Source organism: Myotis daubentonii, chromosome 2 (genome assembly GCF_963259705.1).
Source record: "Myotis daubentonii chromosome 2, mMyoDau2.1, whole genome shotgun sequence".
Lineage (NCBI taxonomy): Eukaryota > Metazoa > Chordata > Mammalia > Chiroptera > Vespertilionidae > Myotis > Myotis daubentonii.
The window spans coordinates 79628037-79654334 of NC_081841.1; the positions used below are offsets into that span (position 1 = coordinate 79628037).

The 26298-nt window shown below is 36.5% G+C and overlaps 1 protein-coding gene across 7 annotated transcripts in view; it reads right to left on the bottom strand.

Moving 5' to 3' along the window:
• The window catches only part of PPFIA2 (PTPRF interacting protein alpha 2), a 462495-nt gene that overhangs the window by 23830 nt on the left and 412367 nt on the right, over positions 1 to 26298 (bottom strand). For all 7 annotated transcript variants that reach the window (XM_059683716.1, XM_059683713.1, XM_059683711.1 and 4 more), the window contains 3 exons: positions 12991 to 13072; positions 10322 to 10522; positions 1164 to 1226 (listed from right to left, as the gene is read on the bottom strand). In XM_059683716.1, the coding sequence (XP_059539699.1) occupies positions 1164 to 1226; positions 10322 to 10522; positions 12991 to 13072 (346 nt within the window). The remainder of the gene's footprint in view (positions 1 to 1163; positions 1227 to 10321; positions 10523 to 12990; positions 13073 to 26298) is intronic.

Genomic DNA, 26298 nt, shown 5'->3' on the forward strand with positions numbered 1-26298 from the left:
ATTAATAGTTTCTAATTAATTCTAACCAAACACACACATATGACACATGGAATTTTCATGATATATTTGATCTGGTAATTCTAAACCCTTTTTAATTCTTAAAAGTGTGTACTTTTCCAAATGTAATGAATTATAATAAAAATTTCTGATCATATACATAAAAACATAATACACAAATGTGGACATATACACATATATTATAAAATGTACATTATATATCTATAGCCTGTTATACCCCTATGCAGTTCATTGTTTTACACACACGCACACACACACACACACACACACTCTCATACAAGCATACACTCACACATATACGCATATGATGGAGAAATCTTACATAAAGTAAATTAATAAAGTGGAAAAATAACTGCATTCCTCTAAGAGAGTTTTGTGGTAATCAAATAGATTTCCGCAACAGCCCAAACAAGCAAAACCAAAAAAGACAAAACTAACACAACAAACTAAACCAGAAATGGAATTAGTACTGGGCATTGGCATTTTTATCCACAATAAACAGGATAATACACTTTTCAAATAGGGATAAAGCTGAAAGAAGATTTAAATTTTTAAAAAGTTGGTAAGAATAAAATGCATGTCGTGCTCAACTTTGCTACTTTAAATTTAAAAAATGGCCATATGTAATATATTTTTAAAAGTAGACAATTACAATCAGTGTCACCAAGAGTTCTTTAAGCCTGTTCTTTGAATAACAAATAACAGAACATTTTTTGGAGCAGGAGATAGGGTAAAGTGCTCTCTCTGAAATGCTAAAATGCAAGAAATGAAATTATTGCATTAAAAATGAGTATTCCATCTAAATTTTTTATTACAATTTTTTTTGTGTTTGGTAATATGTATTAAATGCGAATGTGCCCAATACTAAGTGATATTTGTTAGCAATGTTGCAAAATGGATATATAAGTTGTTACTGAGTAGTGTTTGCATATTACAGATGCTTATGACATTAACCACATTATCACAATCTAGCACTGCTTCACTGAAAAATGCCCAAGTGCAGAAAACTAAAACCATAGCAGAAATGTCAGTTATCATTACATCACACTATGGAAACATACCCTTACTACAACCTATCGTGAACAAAACAGCTTTATTATCCAAATAGCAGCAAAGTAACTTTCAACAGAGCCATGTGGACTAACCGTTTTCGCTGGAGCTGCAAGAGTTTCCATTTCTTCATGGGTCACCCACACGTTGCCTGAGGGCTGCAAGGAGGCCCGGAGGGAAGCAGTGGGATCCAGGGAGGGAAGCGTGTAAAGAAGAAGGCAGAGCCACGGTGAGTTAACACCAAGCAACACCACCTCTGTGCACCAGAGAGAGCATTGCTGACTTGCTCATGGCGCCCCTTTTCTTCTACTTAAAAGGATCAAAAGAAAGAGGCATTCTGTGAAGCTCCTGTAAGACCGATTTAAAATAATACTTCTGTGTTTATTAATTAGGAAAATGGCTGAATCAAAATTTCCCTTTCAAAGATATGTGGCTATTGTATCCACAGAGAATGGATTGAATTTGAACTGTAGAAGAGTGTATTTTTTTTTTATTTTCTTCAGAAAACAAAGGCATATATGTTTTGTTCTGTTATCTCCAATACTCCATTCACAGAGTTTTGATTCTTCAATGTCCTTAGAAAAAGAAAATTGGTTGTCAATACAAAGCTAAAAGCACTGTTATAACCTGTCTGGAAATCAATGTCAACTTTTTCCAGATGTGTTCTTCCTATTACAGTTCAGTAAATGTGTTGTTTCCCTCTATTCTTATAGAAGAAAAGGAAGTGAAATGCTATTTTTATTTAATAAAAGGTATTTTCCAGCTTTACTACATACTGTTAGAAATTACAAAATCTATTTCCTAATTTTTCAGCAGTCTCCTCTATCACTATAGAGAACATGATGTAAAAGAAAATTTTCCCTCCAGCAGGCACTGTTCCACTATGACACATAATTTACTTTCCAAATAAGACAACCCATGATATTGTTTTATACACTGAATAATGTACAATTTCTAAACCGAAGTCCACTTAGTAACACAAAGGATCAGGCATATTGTTGATGTTAATGGCCAATGGGAACCACTTCTCACCAAATTCCAATATTTCACTGGGAAACATCTACAAACATTGTAAGATCATCCAAATACATCAATCCTCTAGTTTGACGTGCACTGATGTGAATTTACATCTTACCCATTGCTTGTTACTTGCTTAGAACGTGTTTGGTTTTAAAGCATTGGAAACAGCAAATTTGATATCCTAACATAAGTCACCCACATAATTCTCTCTAGTCTAGCTTTTGCAAGGATTCACATAAGTACCATGTTTGAATTTCCTTCTACTATAAATAATACAATTTAAAACAATATTAAAAATAACTACATATAAACTAAAATGATGAATATAATTCGATATAAGAGAAATTTCATATATAAGAAAATTACACATAATTGAGTAACAAAGGAGAGCTGAGCAGTAAATACTCATAATTATAAGTAAATCATATGGGCATAAAAAAAAGCAACCCTGAATAGTCACCATATATATGTACAGAATTCTCATTTCTCTACCATTTGGAAATTGGAGTATATCAGATTCTTTCTGTGGGATATAACTGTACACACCTGTAAAATATGCTTAGAATACAAGAGCCACCCCTGTCATTAAAATCCTCTCCCTTTTGCCCCTCAATTTCTGGTAATGATCTTAGTTATAAACATTATGGACCCCGTGATGAGTATTATGCTCAAAAGAACTTCCCACATGCCCTTTGTAACCAGTGGTCACAGAGCTTTGCCCAAGTGCCTGTGCTGTCTTCAATCTGAGCTCCGGTGATGATCACCTGATAGGAAATTAATTTAAGCCCATCTGAATTTACAATGATTTCTGTAGTCTCTACCTTGACTGTGAATTCAAGTAATGAACTCCCTCCGCGTGGAAGAAACTTAACCAGTATTATCTCATCCTAAAATGCATACATGGATAATCTAATAGGTCATCTTAAAGTTTATATTTGCCAACCTGTTACCAAATTCTTGGATGGGCAAAGTGTTGTAAGCTATGGTTTGAATCTGTACCTGTATATGCAAAATGAATATATCCAGTGCAATTTTCTATAGTATGGTTGGCAAACCTTCTGAAATTATATGTTACTCATTCACCTTTGATCTTTAGTTCTACTAGTGAGGAACACTGCCCACTCTAGAATCTTGTGAAGTTACTCATAAAATAGCTTCTACACAGCTCAATCAATTAGCCATTAGTCAAGGTTTTAACAAGTTTATTTTATAAGCAAGTCCAGATGTAGCAAGATATTCAGATTTATTTCTTTTTGCCACCAATTTAAGGGATGGAACTTACATGTAGGTAATTAATAAAGGGGTGATGTAGAGCATGAGAGTTTCAGCAGAGAGCTTATCTTAGTGAGTAGCGAGAGTAAGAGGCTTTGAGCAACCCTGGGCAATGAGGACACTGGTGCCTTGGTCCGAGGACAGAGTACAAAAACGAGGCTGGAAAAGCAGAAAGGACAAGCCTCACATCGTTGGTTGTGGTTCTCTGAGAGTCACTAAAATCATCCACTCCCTGCCCTGGGAGCTGGAGAATACAAACCAGTAGTCATTTATTTTTCTGTGTGGCTAATACCATCTGAGTCTAACAAGTGATTGGTTCAATTTCAATTACAACTTGTGAAATTATCTGGTAATTTAACAAATTATAATCAGGAGGCCTGCATTCTACCAGTTCCACTTCTCAGAAACTACCATAGGACATTTCCTAAACCTCTCTAAATGTTCGACTCTACTTCTGTTAAGTGGCTAAAACCACATACTGAAAAGTTTACATTATAATGTAATATATTCTGATACATGCTGGGACTATGATGAGGCAGGTGAGATACCAACTAGATTTAAGGAAGCCTCATTTTCAGGGGTTTACAAGTGCAGGGTTGGGTGCTGATAGTGAGTGCCTCCTTAAATTTTGTGTTTGAGATGACCCCTGCCTCACCTAAGTCCAGATGGAGTTGAATATTTAAACAGTATTATCAAATGAAGAGCTGGAAGAAAAATTCCTAAGATATGTGAAGGATTAAAGGATTCACCTAATTAAATCTTTCAGGAGGAAATTATGACATAAAAATGAATGTCAAAGTGAGCTTAAGAAATAAATCATAAAAATTAATTAGGGGAAAAAATGTATTCTCTTGATGTCAGAAAAATAAAATAAGTAAAGCAGCCAGAACTTCAGAATAATCCTTAACCTTACCTAGTTGGAAGTAACTTCTGTTACTACTAATGTCATTTTGAAGTATGTTTTAATTTATGATTGTACTAGAGTTCTGCTGCATGAAATTCATGCACGGGTAGGGTCTCTAGGCCTGGCTGGTGATTAGCGCCAATCTGTGGGGCGACTGGCAGGGCGATCAAGGCCCCTGCTCATACCCGCTCGCCGGCCCTGCCCCCTGCTGCCTGTCGCCATCTGTGGGGGGATCAGGGCCCTGCTCACACCCCCCTGGCCTAGCACCACCCACTCACCTGCTCCACCATCCTGCTGCAGTCCCACTCTCATCTGGACCCATCAGGGCTGGCAATGCCTCCACTGCCGCCCACTGCCAGCACTGCATCACTGATTCCTGCCATGTTCAGTGCTGCCCCCTGGTGGTCAGTGCACATCTAACTTCTGGTTGGTCAAACTCCCACCCGTGGGGACAATTTGCATGTTAACCTTTTATTATATAGGACTAGAGGCCCAGTGCACAAAAATTTGTGCACTGGTGGGGGGGTCCCCTCAGCCCAGCCTGTACCCTCTCGCCTTCTGGGACCTCTCAGGGGATGTCCACCTGCTTGCTTAGGCCTGCTCCCCAGGGGATCAGACCTAAGCTGGCAGTCAGACATCCTTCTGGCAGCCCGGGAGCCCTTGGGGGATGTCCACTTGCCAGCGGGGAGCAGGCCTAAGCTGCAGTCGGACATCCTTAGCACTGCTGAGGAGGCGGGAGAGGCTCCCACCACCACCACTGTGCTGGCAGCTGGCAGCCTGGCTTGTGGCTGAGCAGAGCTACCCCTGTGGGAGCGCACTGACCACCAGGGGGCAGCTCCTGCATTGAGCATCTGCCCCTTGGTGGTCAGTGTGTGTCATAGTGACCAGTCATTCCCAGTCATTCTGCTGTTAGGGTCAATTTGCATATTACCTTTTTATTATATAGGATAGAGGCCTGGTGTAAGGTTGGGGGCTGGCTGGTTTGTCCGAAGGGTGTCCTGGATCAGGGTGGGGGTCCCGCTGGTGTGCCTGGCCAGCCTGGGTGAGGGGCTGAGGGCTGTTTTCTGGCTGGCCACATCCCCTACAGGTTGGGGGTCCCCACTGGGGTGCCTCGCCAGCCTGGGTGAAGGGCTGATGGCTGTTTTCAGGCTGGCCAAGCCCCCCAGCGGGGATCCTCACCCCATGGAGGTGTGGCCAGCATGGGTGAGGGGCTGAGGGCTATTTTCCTGCAGCCCACAGCCCCTTCAGGGTAGGGCGTCCCACTGGGGTGCCTCGCCAGCCTTGGTGAGGGGCTGATGGCCATTTTTAGGCTGGCCATGCCCCCTGGTGACCCAAACTCCCAGCCTCTCCTTTTTTTCTATTTGTTTTTCTAGGGTGGCTTGGGAGCAGGTATCTGGGATTTATTTATCTTCAATAATTGAAACTTTGTAGCCTTGAGTGGAGCCCAGGGCCAGCCAGGGCAGGCGGGATGCTTGGCTTCCTCCATTGCTGGGGACAACCCAAGCCTCCTGCTCACTCCAGCTCCGTGGCCACCACCATCTTAGTTGGGTTAATTTGCATAGTAGCTCTGATTGGCTGGTGGACGTGGCTTGTGGGTGTAGCGGAGTGACAGAGTGATGGTTAATTTGCATCTTTCTCTTTTATTAGTGTAGATTCCAAAATACATTGACTTGAAATTTACTTTCGCATTCAAAATGGCCTAGATCCACATTTTTCCCTTTTCTGAATTTATGTCTCTCATTATAAGAAAGTACATATTTTCCATTATAATAATTATACCTCATCTTACTCACATTAAAGATTAAGTTTTATGAGGTTAATAATAATGAAAGGGGGAACCGAAGCAGATTGGATGGATGCTGTAAAGGAGAAGGAAAACTAGGAGAGTACAGGAAGCAGGAGATGCACTTGTTAGGATCATAGATTCTGGGGGAAAACCACATAGGAGTGTCACCTTGGACAGTCACTTACCCCATCTGCAAAACAGATGTAATAGAAGGACCTATCTTCCTGGTGTTGTCGCGAGGTGTTATTACATTTAAGACACTTAGAACAGGGGTTGACACTTACTGTCGGCTATTAGTACAATGTCATTAGAAATTTTGTTAAACAATCTGCACCCAGACACATGTTTAGTTTAATAAATGGCCTGTCTTTCCCCTGTAGTTTGGGCTGACTGATACCTATCTTGTGTCTTACATATCTGAGCAAACTTGCTGGATTATATTTTTACCAAAGATCATTTGTATTTGCTCACAATCCTATTTCTTTCCATTGCCCTTTTTAAAAATTAGGTGACTTAAATATAACATAAAGCCAAAAATAAAGAAACTTGGCTCAAATAAGTTGAATTATTTGAAAAGCCTAGATAAAGGCAAATCTTAAAACACATTATCAATGAGATACAACTTGGTCAAAGTCGGGGAAGAAATTGTAAATATCCAGGAGGATTTTGCACTCGAATAGTTTTTTGAGTATCATGAAGTTATTACTTTAAAAAGAAATTCAAACTTTTGAAATTGATGATGCTTTATGGATGAGGTTATGAAAGGGATATTGTGGAACTCCAGGCAATGGAATCATACTCAAAGAAAGTATTAGGTATCTCATCTCAATTTGAAAGTTGTGAACATTTACATATTTTTACTTAAGAAAAATATTTAAAGAATGTAACTTATTCTTTGTGACACACTTTTTAACCCAAATATTCATTGAAATTAATTATGGTGATGTCAATGAACTGACATCTGCATCCCTATTCTATTAGGTAAAAGGCCTTCTGCAGTAGCACCAGGTTAGGAAGAAAGAAAACTGGAAGATTAGGACTGGACAAAGGAAATAATCAATGGAAACTTTAGATTTTCCTTTTGATGGGTTAGTCCATTTTATCTTTGCAAAAAGGAGGCAGAATCAGGCAGAAGTTCTGTTCAGTTGGAAAAAAGAGCCTAAGTATCTTGTCACTTTCTCTTGAGAACTTTAGTGAACAGACAAGATACACCTGCTGAGGAATCCAAACCCAAACCTAAACCCACAAAAGAAGTTGAATGATCTGGGCTAATTGCAGTTTTCTGGACAACATTAAAATATTTCTTAAAAAATAACAACCACTTTTGTATGTTTTCATGTTTACTTGATGCAGCGGATTCATTACTAGAAGCTGAGTTTTAGTTTCTTTTTTTCTTCTTGAAAAGCAAATCATATTTGAGATATACTATAAATGAGTAACAACTTCCATGTAGATGGGATAGAAGAAAAAAGAGCACTCAGTAGATCATTTTTAAAACAAATAGAACTTAACTTTATCTCATGTAACTTCAACCAATATTTGGAAAAGGGCATATATCTTCTGTGAATAAAGAGCTTTTAGACATTAGTAAAAAGATGAAAATTTCTACAATCCTACAGAAAAATGGAAACAATTATAAATAGGAAATTCATTAAATACTAAATCAATAAGAATATAAAAATTTTAACTTCAGGAGTAATTTAAAAAATATAAATTTAAGTAATGTGATAATCAATGTTAACAAAAGGGAAAGGAAAGGCCTATACAATACAATCTGGCAACTAAGGGTTAAAAATAATAAGAATATAAATGCCCTATACTCAAATATTGCTTTGTCAATAACCACAGATTATGCAACAACATAACTACATAGATATCCACTATGGTATTTTAAACACAATGAACATTTTTAAATAAGCAGAATATCCACTATTAGGGATTTGGTTAAATGAATTATGGTATTTCCATGAAGGAGGTGTGTAGCAATTAAAATTCATATTAGAATTGCATATTTATTAAATTGAGGAAAATGTTTATGCTATATTACTGTTTTAAACAAAAAATACAAAATAACTCATCTTTGTCAAAAATGTAAAGAAAACAGACTGGAAAGGTCTTTGTCCAAAAGTTAAGAGTGACAAAAATATTTAAAAATTAATTAACACTATATGACTAGTCTTTCAAATGCTAATTCTTCTTCGAAGACTATTCAAGCAGAAGTGCTTTCTCCTTTCATGGAATCCCATAACATTTTGCTTCAATCTCACATTTAGAAATTAAAATATATCATCTCCTACCACACCTACTCATAAGCACATCTTACTTTCCTCACCATAGTTGCCCTCTCTGAAGTCAGGGCCATACACATTCCAGTTCCTCTGTAATGGTGGGTAGGTTGACTTGTGAAGGATCATTTTTAAGAAGGATATTTATTGATTATCCACAATTTGCCAGCAGGCACTGAGTTAAGGCTTGAGGACTATGGATAATCTGATAATATTATTGCTTGGCCTAGTGTGGGATGAATCAATGGAGAAAATTATAAGATGGTTTTTCTAAGTACCCAGATGGAAACTCAGGAAGGGAACCAGAGCCAGGCGTGGAAGCTAGTGGAAGCTTTGTAGGAAAGGACATTCAGGAATCGTTAGATAAGGGCTGAGTTGGAGAAGGATGGTAATCCTGGAGTGGGAAGACGTTCCAGCAGAAGAAAGATCAATTACAACAGCTGATAATCAACCAAAAACATAATATCTTAGGAAACTGAAAGAAGTTCTGTGTCGTTGGGACCTGACCTGAGGTAACAAAGCTTTTGGGTGAACTGGGGCTGGATTATGAAGTCTCATATGCTCTTTTCACACTTCATTGTTCTTTGAACAACTGAGCACCCACCCCCTTTAATAGTTTTTACATTCCATTAGTTTGCATAGTGCTTAATTATTCTATTTTCCTTTAAGAAATAAATCAGGATGCTAAACAGGAACAATAAAGTATATTCTATTTTCCATCTTGAAGCTGGAACTCCAAATGCTCTTCATTTTGCAAGGCTAGAAATTAGTAATTTTGTATGCAGTTGCTCTTGGGAGCAGAGGGTTGATGTAAACCAGTTGTGATGCTTCTTTCTCAGAAATTGTTGAGGAAACTCTTAGATTTGTTTATAATTTGGTTTACAATAACTTTAATGGTGTGTTCAGTTTTTGTTTTGAATTATTTTGTAACTGGAGTAGTACTTTGGCTATAGTATACAGCATTTATAAATAGTTGAGAATATGTTATACATAAGTTTTAAAAATTATATATTTTCCATATGTAATTTAAGAGGAAGTTAAAATGGAATTATGAAAGACAGGAAGGAAGAAAGAAAGAAAGGTTTTTCAATTTTATGTATTTCTGGCATTAGAATCTAGTACACTGGGAAGGAATATAAAGGCAGATACAGTAAAAATGAAGCTAATTCTCTAAAACCATTTAAGACCAAATATAAAAACTGCATTAACATAATATCCCTTTACTATCTTTTATCCACCACTGAAATTTACTTCCTTCTCTCATAATATATTATTCTGTATAAGAAATGGGGCCAGAGAAGTCCAGTTAACATCAGAAACCACATCCTTTATCAGCAAAAGATATAATTCAGGACTAGACAAAGGCAGAATGAATATCATTTGGGAGTTTTTCTAAGTTTTAAATTTGTCAGCTGGTGTGCATATTTTTAGACATTTTTTTCTTTCCTAATTTTAGGATATGGTAAAATTATGAGAAGAATAGGAATTTATAAATGAGAAGCTAACAGAGTTTGAAGGGAGGTATCCCACTTGGTATTTATAAAACATCAAATAGTTTTGTACTTTCATAAATATTAAAATTGCATCAGAAGCCGTGCATTAAGCATTGCATCTTCAGAAAGCACTAATGCCAACAAATAATCACCTGAGATGTTGAATTACATTTAAAAAAGGGGACATCCTGAAAATGAGTTTGCTTGGGGTCTAGTTGCTTGGGAGGAAAAAGAAAAAACACACACATTAGTCTAGAGACTAGTTCAAAAGTCTATCTTGGTTGCAGCCTTCAAATCTGATAGCAATCACAGCTCTGCAGCTGAAAAGCTATTGGAAGGAGCAGGAAGGTTAATGAAGAAAGAGCAAGCTAAATCTCTTCAGAATAATTCACGCTGACATGGAAATGTGTGCTGCCACCACTCTGCTCTGTGGACTCAGAGATGCTGTTATTCATCCAGCCCTGTGGGAGGGAAGGAACACAAATTGACTCACAGTTCGGGATGTGGGAGGAGCTGAAGGACTTGTTAGGGAAACCATCTCCTGAATTGCTAGTCGGAGCTTTAAGCGATGCAGGGGGTTGCTGATTCCAATTTCTCTCTGGATCTCAGTGTCTGACAAAGCAGACATGATGGCACCGCTCTTCACATTGGCTCGGCAGGCTGCCACATACCAGGCAGGCATTCCCAACCAGAGCTGTTGGATAGAAAAAAATACATAACAGATTACAGTAATAATTAATATGTTAGTGTCTCGTATGTGCCAGGCACTGTTCTAAGTACTTTGCATGCATGAACCCTCTTGTTTCTACCATCCGGTGAGATAGATGCTATTATGTCCCCAGAAGAGGCAAATGAACGGGGGCATTAAGTAATTTATCTTAAAAATTCAGGTAGACAGTGATGGAGATAAAGATTTGAAATTGAGTTTCCGGAGTTTGCAATGTAACAACTAATTTTTATTATTTGGGATAAAGTTAATAGTTGTGCAACACAAAATCCCCCTTGAGTTAGAACAAGAACAGCTACCAGCTGCACTTGGTAAAGGATCAATCAATGTTTGTTGAATGAGCGACTTCAATTTATAATTCTCCTTTGGGATTTTGAGTGCGAGAAATTCTGTCACAGAAAGTGCCAGCTCCCACCTCCAGCCCCATGATTTTGATCAAAGCCTGCAGTGTAGCTAAGCCACATTTATCACACATCAACCTACACCATGTAATGCTTGTGTGAACTTAATTAGATGTTCTATATGAACATACTTATGGAGAATGAAATGTGCTGATAAAAGACACTAAATTTATAAACATCTGGAAACCTCTAGCTAAAGAGAGTAACAACATGAATAATGAATTAGAAATTAGGGATTTCAATTTTTCAAGTTTGCTGTAATGTTCTTGAGAGACATTTGAATCAGTGCAATGAGCACAGCACAGTGACTGACACTCACCTTAAGCACTGGATGGAGGCCAATTCACAGGCATGTCGTGGCATCTGAATTACATATACTTAAAAAATGAATGTTCCCTCCACTTTCCCCCATCATGGGTTATGGGTAAGAAGCCATACTTTAACTTAGCTCTGAGTAAGAAGCAGAGCACATGCAAATGAGCAGTTTAAACCTTGTTTCTTCAATAGCCAAAATACTAAGTTTAGAGGGCTGTTTATTTGTTGATGGGAACAGATAGAGCAAAAGGAGAGCATGAGAGTGAGAAAAGTGAGAAGTAAGACTAAGACAAAAAACAATAAATCAGCAAAATGCAATGCCAAGAATCAGAAGGCCTGGGCTCTATCTAATTCCTTCCCTGTCATCAGTGAGTCACGTGACCCTCTAAACCTCAGCCTTATTTTTCTCATTTGTAAAGAGAATGGATTCAGCCTCATTCTAAGGCATTGTGTTGGGCAGCTTCTAAGATGGATCCCAATGGCTCCTCTTTCTAATGTTCCTGCCCTTGTATACTCTTGTTCCTTTGAGTTTTTAAGGAACAGACTATGATAGAAGTGAAGGATGGTGCTTTCCAGATTAGATTTCAAAAGACCAAGGCTTCATTCCTGCTGGCCCTCTCCACCTCTTCCCTCTCAGAGCTTTTGTTCTGCTGGAAGCCAGCTTCCATGTTGTGAGAAGCCCCATGAAGATGCCCACATGGCAAAGAACAGATGTTTCTGGACAACGGCTAGCAAGACACTGCATCATGACTGTGAAAACAGGAGTCAGCTTGAAAGTGTATTCTCCCCAAATCAAGCCTTGAGAACACTGCCACGCTGGCGGTGAGAGACTGAAGAGAGGTTGTAGCTAAGCCGTGTCCAGATTCCTGGCCCACAGAAGTCATGAGGAAAAATAAATGCTCATTCTGGAGATAAGTTGTTACGTGGTAATAGGTAACTAATACAGATATCCTTTATTTTAAAAAGTCTACCACATTGAAAGGCTACTTGTCTCTGTAAGGGAAACAAAAAGCCAAGTCTTTGAGTCAATGTGGATTAGGCTGTGATTGAAATAAAGAAAGGAGAGAGGGGATCTATTAGTAGTATAGTGCTTGACTGAATCTTCTATACTCTTCCAGCAGGCTAGGCCAAGGAATTGACCTTACCTAGACAGATCTGATTAGATGTGACTCAAGATGGTACTTGACCTTAGTTTAAAACACAGGTTGTTCAAAATAACTAAACATCTCCATACACCTTCGCTGGACCCTAGTCATTTTCCACTTCCTCGCTTTTAAGTAAGATATTTGGATTTCAAAACCCCCGCCAAAACAAAACAAAACAAACAAACAAACAAAAAACAAAACCAAAACACAAAACAACTCACGGAAATGTTTGGATTTACAAATAAATAAAACGTCTATTTTACCATTAAAAAAAAAACCCCACACAAAAACTGATTATTCTCTCACTCAAGACATAAAGAGGGTGGGATTTAGAGAAACTCCTTTTTATCCACTGGGTATGTCCTTCAGCCACTACAGTTACTGAAGCAATACAGTTACATTGCAATGTTCACAGGTCCCTAGAAAAAGCAATATTTCCTTTCTGAGATATTACAGTCTATTGGAAAGCTACTTCAAAACCTGCCTTTACCCATCTCTCTAAAACAACAACAACAACAAAAACTACCAAATTAGTAGTGATTGAATCAAGAGCCTTCTGGTTGAATTCTCTTACCTCTAGCCATGCAACCACTGTGGGCCCATCCCACTGGGCAAAAGGTAATCCCTTCCTTCGAGCTTCCTCTAGAAGTTCATGCCTGAAGTGTATAACAGAAATTAGTCAGGTAAAATGGCAAAAGATGGCTGTGATTATTTTAAATTATATTATTTTTAAATAAATCAAATAATCCTTTATAAACTTTTTATGAGATAATATAGAATAACATAATTCCTCCTTCCTTTGAGTAATACATGCAAATCACTCACTGATTTTATTAGAAATTAAACAGTGACATCTAAAAATAATTTTCCCCTAACATTTACTCACTAAAATTCAACCATTAAATGTTAATGGACTAAGAAGCTGAATTATATTATCAGCAAATATCCCTTTAACAAGAAAATTGCCCACATAAGCATATTCAAATATACATTATGGGGTCTAAATGTGGTTTCTTCCATCTGCCTTGCTCGTCTTCCCTTATTATTTCAATGGTAGAGAAAATGCCTGTATATAGAGGCAGGAGATAAATTTGGTCATTTTAGCCACATTCAAAAGATGTGCTTAGTTTTAGAACTTTCTCTCTGGTCCAGGTGGCTATCTTAGCAGTTAGTTCTTTGATTAGACTACAAAGTTAGTTCTCATTTGAAGAGAACGCTAAAGTAAATAGACTTCTATCAAAACAAAGAATGTAAGGTCTGAAATTCAATAATAATTTCAATTCCATTTATAACCACTTCTGTTTTTAATGAAAGCGAAACACTTCAATAACAACAAATGTTTGTTTCTGACAATAAAAAGTTGTAAAGAGCCTTGACAAATGCATCTATAATCACTGTCCCTACTACTCAGCCTTTAGAATTGACGTCCATTTACAAAACCAATTTGAGTTTGCTCATTAGTGACATAGCAAGTTTGTTTTCTTCCAGGTTTATGTTAATATACCTGGCCAGGACTATATTAAAAATGAATTCTCTGTTCCTTAGTATGCTTTGATCTTACACACAAATAATAGAAACATATATAATAATTGGTTTTTTGAATGTGTATATCTTGTGCTTAGGAATCCATAATTAATATCATATATCAACCCCAAAATAAAGTATTTAATTATTTTCTGTCAATCAATTAATTGCTTATTACAGTGGACTATAATATGCTAAAATACATAATCAAAAATGACTTCCAACAGGAGAGCTTTTTTGTGTTTGCAAAGGATGCTACCAAGAAGTATGCATTGTGAAAAATAAGCAAGAAGACAAAACACATATTGAAGTTATAGCGGCTGAAGAGACACATAAATCGACTGTTGTTTCAATTGACGGGATAGCAAGAAAAGCATGGGTCCATTCTGCAAGTAAGCTATTCAGCACCGGGCAAAGGCAACAGCGACACGGACGTCCTGCATCCCAAAAACTACAAAGGGCTTCCTCACCTGGCTTGCTCTGCCACCACCCATTCCCTCAGGCTTCCTCATGCCATCCCTTCATTGAAAACCAGATTCAAATAGCCTAGTCTCACTGTGACTGACATATTGATAGAAATGGGTTGAAGTGGGTCAAACAACCAACCATCAGGTACTTATTGAACATCTGAAGAAATAGACATGGACCCAGTTTTCCAGGAGATCCCTGGTTAGATAAAAAAAGTAAACACACGAAACTGTCTGAAAACAGAATGAAATATACAAATAGGTGTGAAATATCAGTAATGCATATTCTGAATGTGAGGATTTCATAAAGCGGGCGAATAGCATGGGAAACAATTGGTGAAGTCTTTGTGGCAACTAAGCTTTGAAAGGCAGGCAGAAAGGAGATGGGGACCGTGTTCCAGGCAGGATAAGCAGTAAGGGCAGAGAGGCAGAGGCAGGACTGAGCGTGGAATATGTGCAAGAAAATTTAGAGAAGACCTCCTTCAGAGCAGACCTCTACAGAGGTGAAAAGCACCAGTAAGAGTTGTAATTTACATACATTATGGAAAGGAACATTTTTACTTATGTGACAGGTGAGTGGCATTAAAGTGGAAGTAACAAGCATACATTTATAATAGTCTTTTCTACATTCAATAAAAGAAAAAACAACAAGAAATATGCACTCAACACTTAGAAAGCATGTAACATTTCCACATGTGAATTATATGAGTTGTCCAAAAGCCATTTTTAAAAGTTAGAAAACTTTAATTGTGAAAGTTCTGTCTAGTTTCCTAATAAAATTGCACCACACAAGGTAGAGTGATCCTGTTAAAACTTAAATCAGATGATGTAATCTCTGCTCATAAATTTTCAATTACTTCCTGTATCACTGAGAATAAAAGCCAAAGAGGCTCATAGAACCTAATCTACTCTCTTCATCTCTTTGGCTCAACTTCCATGTCACCTGATGACACTGGTGTCCTTGCTGTTACCTGAAAACAGCCCAGGGCTCTTTCTGTCTCAAGACCTTTGCACCTGCTATTTCCTCTGTCTGAAATTCTTGTCTTCTCCATCTCCACATGGCTTACTTCCCTACCTATTTTAAATCTTCACTCAAATGTCACCTGCTCTCTGAACGTCTCTTACCCTCCCTCCCATAACACCCACCAGGCACTCCTTATCCCTATTCCTTGCTTTATTATTTTTATTTTCTAACATAAAGTGTCATTTATTCCTCTCTGTCATCTCCCAATAGAAAATAAGTTGAAAGAGGAGCGAGGTTTTATATATTCTGTTTGGAGGTAAATTTGAAGCATCTAAAACAAGGTCAAGCACAAAAGAGGTGCTCAGTAAATAATTGTGAATGTTGAATATGTAGACCAGACCTTCCATTCAGGTACTTTTGTTTCAGTAAACTGCATCCCATAATGTATTTTTGTAGTCCAATTTTTGAGCCACTTTGTCAGAATAGTATCCATTCCAGATGATTCCAAAAGTTTGACTTGGTTTGGGATTCGTGATGAAAATCTGGTTAAGAGTCAAGCCAGTGTGCTTAATAATTATTTCTAAACAGATATTTTACCATACAATTTTTTGAAAAATCATTGGACAATATGGCCCTTCAAAAATTTTTTGTTTTGTTTGTTGTGTTTAAATCATATGCTCTCATGACTTTAGTAAGAGTATGCACTTCAGTTTTTCTTTTAACATCTGTATGCTGAAAATGTATATCTCAACATAATTATTCCAAACAGAAATATATTATAAATCTCAATCAGTTGCTTGAGAATATTAATTAGCTAAATATACATATTTAGCTCCATATAATGAAGAGTTTCAAATTCAACATTTACATATTTGACTTGATTTGGAAAGCACAGCACACTGATTTTGTGTGTATACAATTGTGTTTGTATATTGTATTATGGTGCATTTTTACATGCAGTGCACATAAAATTCCATTACATATTTAAGCAGTGCTTGATTTAGAGTCTAAGAACACATTCTAGTTTGTTCAGACTGAAGTGATTTGATTACATTTAAACCAAGTTCATTCATATTGAAACCTTTTTTCTTCAAGTTGCTTTGAAATGGAGAGCATAGTCACTGACAAGAAATTGAATTTATGTGTGAATTTGAGTTGGGATTTACATAATTTCATTATTTTAAATTTAATGAAAACCATTAAAAATACACACACAGACACACACACACACAAATGTGATGGTACAATATAATGCTGTTACTGAAAAGTAGAGGGGCTTGCATTACCTTCCATTAAACATTTTCACTTTTGCAAGATACTGTGGTCTGTTCTCCCAATTGGGGACTTACTGGAGGAACATTGGTAAATTTTCAGGTTATTTGCATATCATTTAGACTGGATTACTTTAGTACTTCATTTAATTTAAGCCCTCTTTAACTCTAATTTGAAGTTTTCAGTTTCCATACTTCTGAGGTTATTCATATTTTCTTATGCTGTTGTGAGAATTATGAAGTTGAGAGTAATATTGGTGAGTTCAGAACACATACCTAGGTCACCTTAGTCACTCAAGGGAATGCAGGAAATAAGTGGGAAAGTTGGGGCTTAAGTTCTTGTCTTCTGACTCCTAATTCAATGTTCTTTCCACCCCAAAATTTTGCACAACGCTGTTTGTTCTATCTTCTCCTGACATTTTAGCCACCTAAGCTTCCTTTTAGCAACGGTACTAAGGAAATTATTTTGATATCTAAAATGTTTAAGTTCCAGGAGCATGTGCGAGACAAGAAACTGCATTTTAGAATTAAGGCAATTATATTGGTTCCTTAAAGCCCATAAATGACAACACCTTATACATTCATTATTTTTCAAATTTCATTCAAAAGAGATACAGAAATGAAGTTTTATTTCTTGGGATTATTTTCCTCATGAAACTTAAAAATCATTAAAACATGGAAGACCAATGTTAAGTGATGACATGAAAATAATGCTTTGAAATCCATTGTCAAGGTATTTATTATTTTGAAAATGTAAGCTCGTACAACTTGCATTTGGCCAGCATAGCTAAACAGCACTCTAACCGTAGCTTGCCTTGCATTTTTAAGAATACCTATTAGAGTTTCCATTAGTATCATGAATTTCCTAACTAGAGTAAATATTGCATTGTTAAATAAGTAGTAGCAATAACTATAACTTGAAATTATAGAAGAAAATAAAACAAATATAAGTCATGCTAGTGAACTAAGTAATATTATAAAGCACATGACCTTATATTGGTATCAAAAATATCCATGTAGCCAATTATAAAACTCTCCACAGCTTCCTGGATAATTGCATCTCCTAGTAGCTATTTCATTTACTCCTCCCCCAACTTTTGGCTCTGAATTTAAGAGCAATATGTCTCCCCATCTAAAGTGTGCTAAATAGTCCCCCAGGTTACCAAAGCAAAGTTTACGCCAGTGTAAATATTTTATAAAATTATGCATAATTTGTTTTACTTTGAAGCCCGATTTGTTTTAAGAATAACTAGCATACGCTAATGTAATTCAAAAGGTAAAATTTGAAACTGTAATCCAGATAGTATAAATGTTTAAAGCCTTAAACATTAACCCATATACAGGAAACAATGGAAAGAACACAGAATGAAAGGGTTCAACCAAAAATAAGATTGACTTTGGAACCTGAGTGTAAAGAAGCAACTAGGGGAGATCTAGCATTTCCCCTCTTCATGTAAGTGCAGTTGTAGCAATTGACAACACTTCTCTCTTGACTACAATGTCAACGCAGAACCGCAGAGCACTGGGAAACACACAGTAGAGTTGGTCCTGCAGCACAGTTGAAAATACCCGAAAAGCCTGCAACTATTACTTAGGCCTCACTGAATGCCACACTAACTCGCAGAGAATGACTTGAGAACTAGGGGAGATGATGTCTGGAGATCTGTTGACATGTGTCTCAAAGAACCAAAACACAATTGCCTGGAAGGCCAACATAATTAATTCAAATATGAACATTTCTCTGAACCAATGATTCCTTTGATGCTGTAGAAATAAATACACTTCCCAATTTTTGTTTTTGGTCAGAGGCAGTGCAGCTTGTGTTACAACTGAAAAGAGAAATACCAAAGATAAAACAAAAAGAGGATGATGCTGAAAATAAACATGTTCACCAGCCATGGTGATTCAACTTACCCAGATGTGCTTTTCATGAGATGGAGAAGGATGGATGGAAAAGAAAAGCACACAAATGTTAATGCATACATTTCAATTCAAAGAAAGCCGTGGAATAAAATAAGAGCATTATTTCAGATGTGTGAAAGCTCAAATATGAGAAAGATATGGTGTCTTATTGTTATTTCACCATGACACACATACTCACTGTGTCCAAAAGCATGACCAGCCTGAGGGGAGTTCTAATAGTTGACCAGTAAGTCTGTCTCTTGAAAATGAGCCACTCTGAAACATGCGTGACCACACTTTCCCCAGCCTCTGGTATACCCCGCGGGGAAATCAGCACCCGTCAAAGGACATTCTTTGCCTCAGTGCACTTCTGGGTTATTTTACAAGTAGAAGCAAATAACTCACTGCATGGCTTCTACAGCCGTACAAGCCCACTGTTAGAGCTCCAGAAGCACGGCAGGCCTCCGGAGAGGCAGCAACTTGAAGAAGAAAGAACTGGTTTGAAACAAAAGGTTTGTATTCTAGTTCTCACACATGATTAGGTCAAAATTATTAGCAGGTTCTGATCTTTAATTTCCTCAATTTGGGGAAAAATACATTTGTGAATTCCAGGTCCATAATTTTATTATTCTAACAATTGCTATAATAATTAGTATTTTTTATTTTTTGTATATAGATATGTGCCAGTAATCAGAACATGAGAAAGTATAAAATAATTATATTATTCTTTGCTTGCCACCCTACTTCTTCCTTTATCTGAACTGGCAGAATAAGTGTTGAGTTTGTGCCAATTGAATCTCTTCCAACAGAAACATTTATTTGAGCAGAACTTTATAAATATTGCTATGAGGAAAAATAATGAATGAGATTGGTTCACCAATATCATCAGAAATCATCACAAAAACAACATTGATTTAAATGTAATCTTTGAAGGGCCCACTTGTTCCCTGGATATAGTAGAGGCACTGGGAAACTATGGACTTTAAATAATTCAACAAAAAGCCATGGAAATATTATTTTAAATTTTCTAGACAAGCATACTAGACTAAATCTCAGAAAAATAAAACTTTTACTACAACTCATAAAATATATTCAATGTAACAAAATATGAAGCAGGAGATCCTATCTCAAAAATAAGGCAAATCAGATTTTTCTTGATTATTGCATAATCATTATAAAGAAAAAACTTGTCGTGGCAATGGAACACCCTGCACGTGCCTCTCTAAACGCATTCATTCAGAGAAACCATGTATTACTTTATTAAATGGGCATCACAAGAAAGGTATATTCTTGGACCTTAGTACCAGAATAGCTGGGGCATCTTTAAATTTTCAAAGAAACAAAAATAATTGTCCAAACAAGTTGGCACCACAATGTCCTAAGCAAGTTAAGTCGTACTTTTTACATCATACATACAACAAAGAAAATTAAAACAAAAAAGAGATAGCTTCTAAGTGATTAAGGTGATTTTCCTGTCAACGTGCCTGTGAACTTTTTCATGAGCTTTGAAAACAAGGCAATTTCTGACCTTTGCACAAAAATTGGCCCCAAAATTTGGGCCAGTTATTACCATGGACAAAATTATCTTCCAGTTACCTAGAAATTGCTCTCCTTTAAAACAAGCAGGTTAAATCCGCACAAAGTAGAATATTAATATTCCTCACATCTTAATTTGTCATTTTTGAAAATTTGCACCAATAAAAAATACCTTAAATATAAAACATGAGAAATTATGAAAACAAATGATAAACACAAATAAAAAAGTATTGCTTTAAGTTCTACTATATTTCTTATCAATTTGTGTAAGTTATCTGTTTTCTTGTAGTTTTTATAAACTTTCATCTCCTCCATAGTCAATTAATTTTAGAGTCACTTTGAACAGGTATCTCACTTTAGAATATTAAGTATTTCAGCTCATGACTTTCTAAAATATATCTTCTGCAAAAAACAGAAAGCTATAGTCATAAGTAACTCAGATATTTTTGTGGTATTAAATTTATATCAAAGATATATATGCAAAGATATAGTGTTTAATTTCTACTATAAAAATTAATACATTCTTTCCTACAAGCAGTTATTTGCAGTTACATATAACCTCATTATTCTTTTCCTCTCCACTCCAGATTATGATAATAGCAAGAGAGGTTCTGTCAAGAATAAATGTTCTTTAGTTAAAGACCACTGTAAGTAATAGGCAAATAAATTTTAATTGATATAGAAAAGAGACAGTTAAGTTACCATCTAATGAATAAGTTCTCATTCAATTATTGGCATAATGTTTTCCTGGGGAACATCCGCACAACAAGAAGACATTACCAGCTAACACATGTCTTATATTTCAGAACAGGCATCTTAAATGTCAGTTGTCTTACTTTCTCTTTCTAGATCACCTATTAAATGAATGGGCTTTCACCTGTTTATAAACAAGTCAACTGTGGATGTAAAATAATTCATATTTCACATGAAATAATTCACGAAATGAGCTTTATATGTGGAATATAATTGCCTCTTGCTTTTGAAGATTCAAGTTGATAACTCAGAAATATTTTTAAATCAGTTATTAGCACCAGGTTGAGGAATGAATGAGTAATAACTGGAGTGGAAAAGTAGAATGAAGAAAGGATTTTTTTAATGGTATAAAGTTGAGAATGTTTGGATGTTGATGGCCATACACAGAAGAGAACAGAATTTGAAGATCTAAGAGCAAGTAGTAATAGGCTCAACATAACTGAGAAAATGGGAAGGGATGGCCTTAAGTAAGAAGACGGAAGCCTAGTTTCCTGTAATAATAAAACACAAAAAAACAGGATTAGGGCAAGTATTGGTGTGCATTTGACAGTAATAAGTCAGAGTACTCAGTTGTTTTCTTTATTCCCTCTTTCTAAGGTACAATGCGAGCTCATTTGCAGAAGATGCAGGTTTAAGCAGAGTGGAGGTCTCTAACAGAAGTTGCACAGAGTAGAACTGGTGAGAGGAACATATCAAGATTACTGGGCAGTACTGAAATCCTAAATGAAGTTGGTGCAAGTTTCCTTGCTGTAATTTTCTCCAGAAGCACAAAGGTGCCCAAATATAGACAGGGAGAATGACAATTCAATGGTGGCTGTGTTTATGACGCATGGATATGAGCAAAGGAAAGAGAAGTAAAAAAATTTAGGAATATTTGGTTGTGTTGAAATTATGGACATGGAATCTAAGCTGAAAATGGAAAGAGGAGAGGGCAGAAAAGGGCTAGCGCAGCGTGCAGGAACAGAAGTTTATGAAGATGACAGTGGAAGAAGTCCATAAAGCATGTTGAAAGGAGAAGACTCCAGTCCAGGGGTGAGCAAACTTTTTGACTCGAGGGCCACAATGGGTTCTTAAACTGGACCGGAGGGCCGGAACAAAAGCATGGATGGAGTGTTTGTGGGAACTAATATAAATTCAAAGTAAACATCATTACATAAAAGTGTACGGGCTTTTTTTTTTTTTTTTTTTTTTTTTTTTTAGTTTTATTCATTTCAAATGGGCTGGATCCGGCCCACGGGCCGTAGTTTGCCCACGGCTGCTCCAGTCCCAGAGGAATGATATACCTAAATCAGTACTTTGTAACAGAATGACTCGGGATGATGACAAGACTCAGTATATGACCATGGGGAGTTGGAGTAGAGAATAATATTGAAAGTGATGAAGCCCTGAAACTTAAAGGCCATGCTGTGACGGAGTGAGCTCTGTGGATATAAGAGCACCCCAGGCGAATGGCAGGAGTGGCTTTATATAGAAAGTCAGATGATGGCACACAGATAGAAATAGATAGCCAAGCACATTTCTTCTAATCCTTGTATATGAAAGCAAATGTTTCAGAAGTTTTAAGTATGGTTCATCATGACACTACTTTAGAAATAATGTTTCTTTCAAGTTAATGCTGACTTCAAATAGCTTTTAGAGATATTTTTAAAAGAGGTTAAGAATCTTTACTTTTATAAGAATCTTGTTATTCTTTTGCCTAGCAAACTTAACCCAAATGAAGCATTTTATAATGTAGAATTAGAAGGAGGCACATTTAATGGTATGTATATATGTATGTATGCATAAAATATACATATATACAATACATATATATTTTTAAAAGAAATGTATTTTGGTAAAGACTTTTTAAATAAAACCCTGGCAATAGTACATGAAGGCTCACTACCCTTCTTAGAAATGTGGAGACAAGGAAAAGAAACTTGCTTCATGACTGGCTAATTTCAAATAAATATATGAAAAATACAATATAGAGCTAATGCAACATCCTATATTTGTAGAAACAAATGTGGAGAATTCTTTCTAGATTAAGATGTCAGCATTTATCTAAATGTACCATAATTAGTGGCAGTTTTTCTTTTTAAAAAGGGAATTAAATCATCCTTGTTATTAGACATTGACTTTGGAAGTTTTACTGGAATAAATAATGTTAGATTGACTCAAGCACACATTTACATTTGTATATTGCTTATTTATTAGTGATCATTACTATTGTTATATTAAGCTTTGGAATATTATGTGGGGTTAATTATATCAGAAATAGTCAATTATATACATGGCTAAATCTTGTGTTTTGAAACTACCTATCTTTGTCTTTAAAAAGGTACAGTATTTGTTTGGTTTGATTATACTTGTTGAACATTTTGAAGGGAGGGATGAGGTTGGGTAAAAGGAAAATATATGTTACTTTTTCAGAGTATAAAGAGAATGAGAGTTTTTTTTTTTACTCCATATATAGACCATTTTAAATTATATAAAGTATTCAAGGTCCAGCTGAAAGACTGGACTGCATATTCTTTAAATTGTGGCCTTACCCTGAAATCCCACCTAATTCAGATGTAATATAGGCTCAGGAGATCTGCACTTTTGGGAACCAAAGGTGTTGTGAAAATTAAGATATAATACAACTTAAAATGTATAGAATAATAGCTAGCATATTATAACTGTTCCATGTGATTATTAAATATTTAATACATATGAATAGATTACTATCATTACTATACAAAGGATGAGGAGGAAAATGGAACAGAATACATGCACACTAGGATATAGGAGTAATCATAACAAGATCTAGATATTAAGCATATTAAGACCAAAGCATGCATGATAGGAAATAGAGAAAACAGAGCTGGTGAGATAAATAGGGACTAGATAATGTAGGAATTTATGGGATACATAAAGGCATTTGGAATGTATCGTATGGCTGCTAGGATGATTGGGGAATTTCAGGCAGGTTACAAAATATGACTTAGATAGAGCTCTTGAGCAGAAGTGTGAAGAATAGATTACAGGAAGGCAAGACTGGAAGTACAAAGATTGTTTTAAATGGTATGAGAAAGAGAAGAAAATCAACATGCTTGAGAGATTTTTAAAGAGCTAGTATATGGAGTGACGGTACATGAAGGTGAAGGAACGCAGAGGTGAGAGTGACTGATAGTATACAACAGAGGTGAGAGTGATAGTGGTACATGAAGGTGCGTAGAGGAAGAAGGAAAAGGGAGAATAGGGATGAAACCCAGGTTTCTGGTTTAGTCTTCTGTGTAGAGGCCATTGGCCTAGTACCTGTTCCATTTTCTTAGGTTTTCTTCTTTACCCTAGAGTTCTTTCCCACCCAGCTTCTAATCACACACTTAGTTATTCAGAAATTATAATTTGAGTGCCTACAATATGCAGCACTGCAAGTGTTTTTAAAAAAGCAGAGGTTCTGAGTCCAGTTCTCTGAATCATATAGAACATAGTAAACCCCAGGGTAGGGACAATTTAAAGAGCATAGAACCCAATCTCACGGATGAAATTTGAATCTCCCTTATCATAATCTTACCACATACATACGCTTGGCAGGTCCATATTGGACAGAAACGTGAGAAACAACTCCAGGTGGTCAATTCTTTCTTCTCAGATCTGTGATCACTATCGGTTCTCACTTAGACTGAGCTCAAATTTGTTGGTAATAACCTCTGCTTTTGGCCCAAGATTTTATCACTAAGCCTTAAAGAACACGTCTGATTTCTTGTCTGCTTGGCAGCATCTGGATCTTTGCTGTCTACACTCCACATATTCCTAGTTATTTATAACACTCCGTGGAGAAATGGTTTGGTATCATTTTGCTATACTGGTCATTTCCTCAGAATATATGCTGCCTCAAATACATCTGCTTCAAGCTTATGTCCCAGAAATTAACACAATATTCGGCTATGATCCGGTCAGTGCATAGATTTTTGGACTTATTAATTGCTTTTATGGATATTGAAAGTCATTAACTTCTTTGTCCGACATTGCTAATTTGTCCTTTTTGGTGAAAAAATTTCTTAGGAGCTGAAGTTAAATTATACACATCCTCTTACACACAAATAATATGTATAGTAATGAAGTTGGATACAGAATTATATAATTGCCTTTATTAAACTTCATCATGTTAGATTTGGATCTCTTTATGAAGGTCTTCCTTAACATGTTAAGCTCCAAGCCTATTTTGTTTTCTTTTCCATTTAGCCCATGATACCCGATTTCACCCATATGCTGGCGGCACCAGTGACTGGCTGGTCTGGACAGAAAGTATAGCGTCAGTCACCAGTGACTGACATGGCGCTTAACTTGTTAAACAAAAGTACTGTATTTATGTAAAAAACTTGACTATGTCTTCTAACTTCAAGCTTTCATAAAACTGTTATTCTTATTTAAATCATTTATAAAAGTGCTGAGTTGACCACCTTCTATTTCACTCAGTCGAAAATTAATTTCTTCAGCCCCTCTGATTACAACCAGCCCATCAGTTATAAGTGCATTTTATTAATCTCATCCCATGTTCAGAAGTATCTTTTAAAAAGTATATGAAATATCTTGCTGAACTCAACACACAGTGTTTCCACAGCATTTTTTCTGATCTGCATGTCCAGCTAAGTTTGAAAAATTTAAGGGCACAGCTTATAGTTAAGGGACTCCATTTATTATTGGTGATGATCTGATAAATGTTTTATCTTTAGTTTGAAAACTAACAGTGAGGTGAAACAATCTTTAACTTGGAGAACATATTTTAAATAAGAACATTAGGTGGCTTTAGGCTTGTGGCACTTTTCTCATTCTGTTAGAAGACCAGTTACTTAGAGAAGGGACAGTGCCCCCTGAAATACTTAGTGCAATCATTTGTCTTCATGTCTGTCTCTTTAGTATCAATCAAGACAAACAATATAAATTAATTTAGAAAAGGTCTTCTTCCAGTACATGTAGCTATCTTGAGTTTTAATTTCCTCTTACTAATTCTTATTTTATATTTTCTATGGACAGAAAATATGAAGACTTTCTAAGGCTTCTGTTCTATTTCCTCTGTAATCTCTACATACAAAAGCCTAAGCGACTGGCCTATTGTCTGACCATTCAACTCTCCGACCAGTAGCTATGACACACACTGACCACAAGGGGGCAGATGCTCAATGCAGGAGTGGAAACCACAGGCATGGAAACATGGAACAGACTGATGAATCTCAGAGGGAAGAGGGGAGGGAGGGAAGTGAGAAAAGATTAACCAAAGATCTTATATGCAACTAGAGGCCTGGTACACAGATTTGTGTACCAGTGAGATCCCTCGGTTTAGCCTGTGCCCTCTTGCAATCTGGGACCCCTCAGGGGATATTGGAGAGCTGGTTTTGGTCCGATCCCCACAGGCCAGGCCGAGGGACCCCACCAGTGCATGGATTCCTGCACCAGATCTCTAGTCTATTAATATTGTACTGTGGGTTCAAAATAGCAAC